Here is a 3613-nt window from a genome sequence, read left to right as displayed (position 1 = left end):
CACACACACACTCACACACACACACACACTCACTCACACACACACACACACACACACACACACACACGAACACACACACACAAACACACACATAGTGGAGGCCTGAGTCGGAAATCTGCTGGGTCGCCGGATCGTCTTCGGTTTAGCCCTGTCGTGTTTTCTGTTTATATTGGGTTGCATATTAAATTCCGATGATTGTCTAGAGCTACGAGTTCGGAGTTCCATGTCCATACTTGCGGCAAATTTCCCTGTTTGAAAGTTGTAGGTTTTTTTTCTCCTCTGCCTCTCTTAGTTACTGCAATTTGAGCTGCAGGCTGTATACATTGTGCTTTCTCTTCGACATTGTCAGCTTTTTCAGTCTTTCGATCAGTCACACAGAACACACGAAAAGTTGATCAGGACACGGGACTGCGCACTGTACTGTGCTCTGCATTAGTCTGGAGAAGCGAGAAAACCCATGTGAGGCATCGTGGTGAAATCAGGCGCTCGTCAAAATAATGAAATCCGAGAAATCGGCATTTTCACACCAGTTTGGACTTTTTTCCTCAAATTTTTGTTTTTTGGCTCAACACCTTGTGTCTACATTCTAAAACGTTCTTATGTGTTGATATTACGACAAAACAATGGTTAAAGGCCCAAAAAAATGTGAATTTGCAGTTTCCAAGGACTCTTAAGCTATGGAAGCCACCAAATTTTGACGGCCATTTTTTTCACCAATTTTACTTCTGAAACTAGGCGACCCCACCTCCTTCAATTGCAAATATCTCGACTTCTATTCGAGATCAATGGATATTTTTGTGGGTGATTGGCGGGTGCTTTGGTGTGATTTGCTCCTTCTTTCTTACCAAACATCTGTCGTCCTGATCTCTCCTTTTTGTGTTTGTTACTCTCTTATTGTAACACCTCTAATCTTCGGCACTTAAATGACCTTATAGTGTTGCAAGTGCCATAAAACTCTTACTAAAATAAATGGATATATTTTTCATCCAAAGCAAGGCAAATGAGCAACCTTTAAGATGACACCATGAAAAATAATTCCATTTGCCCGAAAATTGACGAGCACCTGATTCCACCGCGTCGAGACACCTATACGTTCTTACTCTGAACGTCTGGGGGAAAACTCAATGACGATGACGTCATGAAACACGCCATATTATTGTTATGCGGTCATGTGTTAAGTGCGCATGTGTAGAGCCTTTTTGTTCAAACTAGCTTTGCAGAGACAATAGGCCACGACTAGCCGAAGGTCCGCCGAAGACTGACGTACATGTACAATGTACATTCTTTATACTTGTTTCTCGAGGCATAGACCTATAATAATATGCAGATAGTAGGTCTTTTGGTGTGTGTATGATAAACGTCGGCAAACAATACAGCACACTGCGTTCTCCTGTTTTGCTATCTTGAAGCGCGTATGACTTGATGATCTGCGTTTCTCGAGCGTTGTAAGTGAAGATTTAGTCGACGCGTAACCCTCGAAATTCTTTTCGGTTTACAAATAGGAGCATTTCAGCTTATCAATAGTTTTCATACAAATACAAAGAAGAATAAAATACAGATTTATTTTCTTTCGATTTACCGCTGTATTGGGATAAACCATGTTTAGTTTAAGCGGACTCCACTGTGTGTATATGTGTGTGCGTGTGCGTGTGCGTGTGTATGTGTATGTGTGTGTATGTGTGTGTGTGTGTGTGTGTGTGTGTGTGTGTGTGTGTGTGTGTGTGTGTGTGTGTGGAAGGGGGGGGGAGGGATGGCGGACCGGCTTCATTTCTGAAATGTATCTACATATACGATTTGGAAACATAGAAGGAACACAATCCATAGTATATTTCCATAGCTCTCTGAGATGGAATACTGACGTCATTCTATTTCCCTAATGTATTAATGTACACCAACGCAGGGTCGGTCAATGAACACCTTGGAGTTTTACTGATTACAACATTGTGTTACTATAAGGGCCGTTCAATAAGACTTCAGTCTGACTATGTCGAAGGACTTCGTATAACAATGGAATGGAGAGTGTCTAACAAAGTGTGTCAATTTGCAAGTTGAATATAGTGAAGTAATATTGTGAGTGTCCAATGTCAACTTTCTAGCTTTCTCTTTCATTCAGTGTGAAGACTTATTGAACAACCCTCGTATGACATCAAACAATAGTGTATCGTTTCAGCACACCTTGGTTTCGTTCCATGTATGGCTGAATGTTTTCCTTTGTTTGTTAAAATAAGGTTCAATATGTTCTATAAGCCTCCTTATTATTGCCACACTTTTACTGTTCAGTTATTATGCTTGTTTCATGTTTTATTTTTTATTTTTAAAAATATCTACATCTCATTGTGCGATACTATGCCAGTTTGCATGATTCAAAGTTAATATGGTTATCTGTGTATGTGTGTGTGTGTATGTGTGTGTGTGTGTGTGTGTGTGTGTGTGCGTGTGTGTGTGTTTATGTGTGTGTGTCTTTGTGTGTGCGTGTGCGTGTACGTTTTTGCATGCGTGCATGCACGTATTAGAATGCTTTCTTTTGCTCCAGGATACTATAAGTCATAACTGATATCAGTCTCTGGAATCTATCATGTGGCTTCTCTTTCCTTACAGGAATACTATGAGACTCAGCAGAAGGCGTGCTCCGGTCGTCAGGGAGAGACTTTTACCTGCACATGCAGTTGTGGACTATCAGGGTGGTAGCTCTATTCTGATGACGGCTTTACCTGCTGTCTGTGGATTTTCCTTGTAACTGAGGGAGGGATGAACAAGAACGACTTTATCAGCGTCTACACTACCACCATCACGACCACGTTCATAATCATCTTCAACAACTTTAGCAACAGCAACGACAATAACAACAACGACAACAAAGCCAAGCTGTAAGGATATCAGCGGTGACAGCAACATAAACAGGAACAGCAACAGCTGCAACTACAGCAGCAACAACAACGTCTACAACATTAACGACAGCATAAGCAACAACAATAACCACAGCAGCGCCCGACAGCCGTTCGTTCCATCTGTGTGTACTGATTTGCTGCTTTCCACAAAAATGCCTCAGTCGTTGTTTTGTTTCTTCCTTTAAAGCTATCACAGTATTGAATTACGTCACAATGTGATCCCGACCCCCGTTCCCCCTATTTAGGAATCGCAAAAGGCCTCGAAAAAGTGAGGCGCATGGGCCTATCTGCCGCCGGACACTCGTTTTGTTAGTTGATGGTGTTCGGGAAATTGGATTTTCCCATTATCACGTTTGACTTGTCACAAGTGGCTGGGTGGGAAGTACCCTACTGCTGTAGGGGAGAATCGGATTTTCCCACAACTTAGTGTCTGGTTTGTCAGCGGAAGCTGGGTGGGGAATCCCCTTCTCCTGACGCTGCGCCATGTCTGCTTCGGTGACCGAACACGCCCCTCGCCGGGTGTTAAACAACCCTCCCATGCAGGTAGGTTTTTTAGGTTGTTTTTTTGTAAGAACTGGTTTTGTGCGTGCGCGTGCTTGTGTGTGCGTACATGTTGTGAGTTTGTTTGAGTGTACATGCGCGTGTCTATGTGGTTTACACAAGTGGTTGTGGGTGTTGGTGTTTTTGTATGTGTGTGTTTGTGTGTGTGTGTGTGTGTGTGTGTG

The 3613-nt window shown here is 42.6% G+C and overlaps 1 protein-coding gene across 1 annotated transcript in view; it reads left to right on the top strand.

The window, feature by feature from the left end:
* Positions 1 to 3613, top strand: part of LOC101862930 (neuronal migration protein doublecortin) — a gene marked incomplete at its 3' end in the record, with an annotated part of 14613 nt that overhangs the window by 5417 nt on the left and 5583 nt on the right. The window contains 1 exon segment of the mRNA XM_013080328.1: positions 2599 to 3431. Within this exon segment, the coding sequence (XP_012935782.1) occupies positions 3372 to 3431 (60 nt within the window).

This window comes from Aplysia californica, unplaced genomic scaffold (assembly GCF_000002075.1).
Source record: "Aplysia californica isolate F4 #8 unplaced genomic scaffold, AplCal3.0 scaffold00081, whole genome shotgun sequence".
Lineage (NCBI taxonomy): Eukaryota > Metazoa > Mollusca > Gastropoda > Aplysiida > Aplysiidae > Aplysia > Aplysia californica.
Note: the sequence above shows the minus strand (reverse complement) of the source record. Positions and strands in the feature narration are given on the sequence as shown.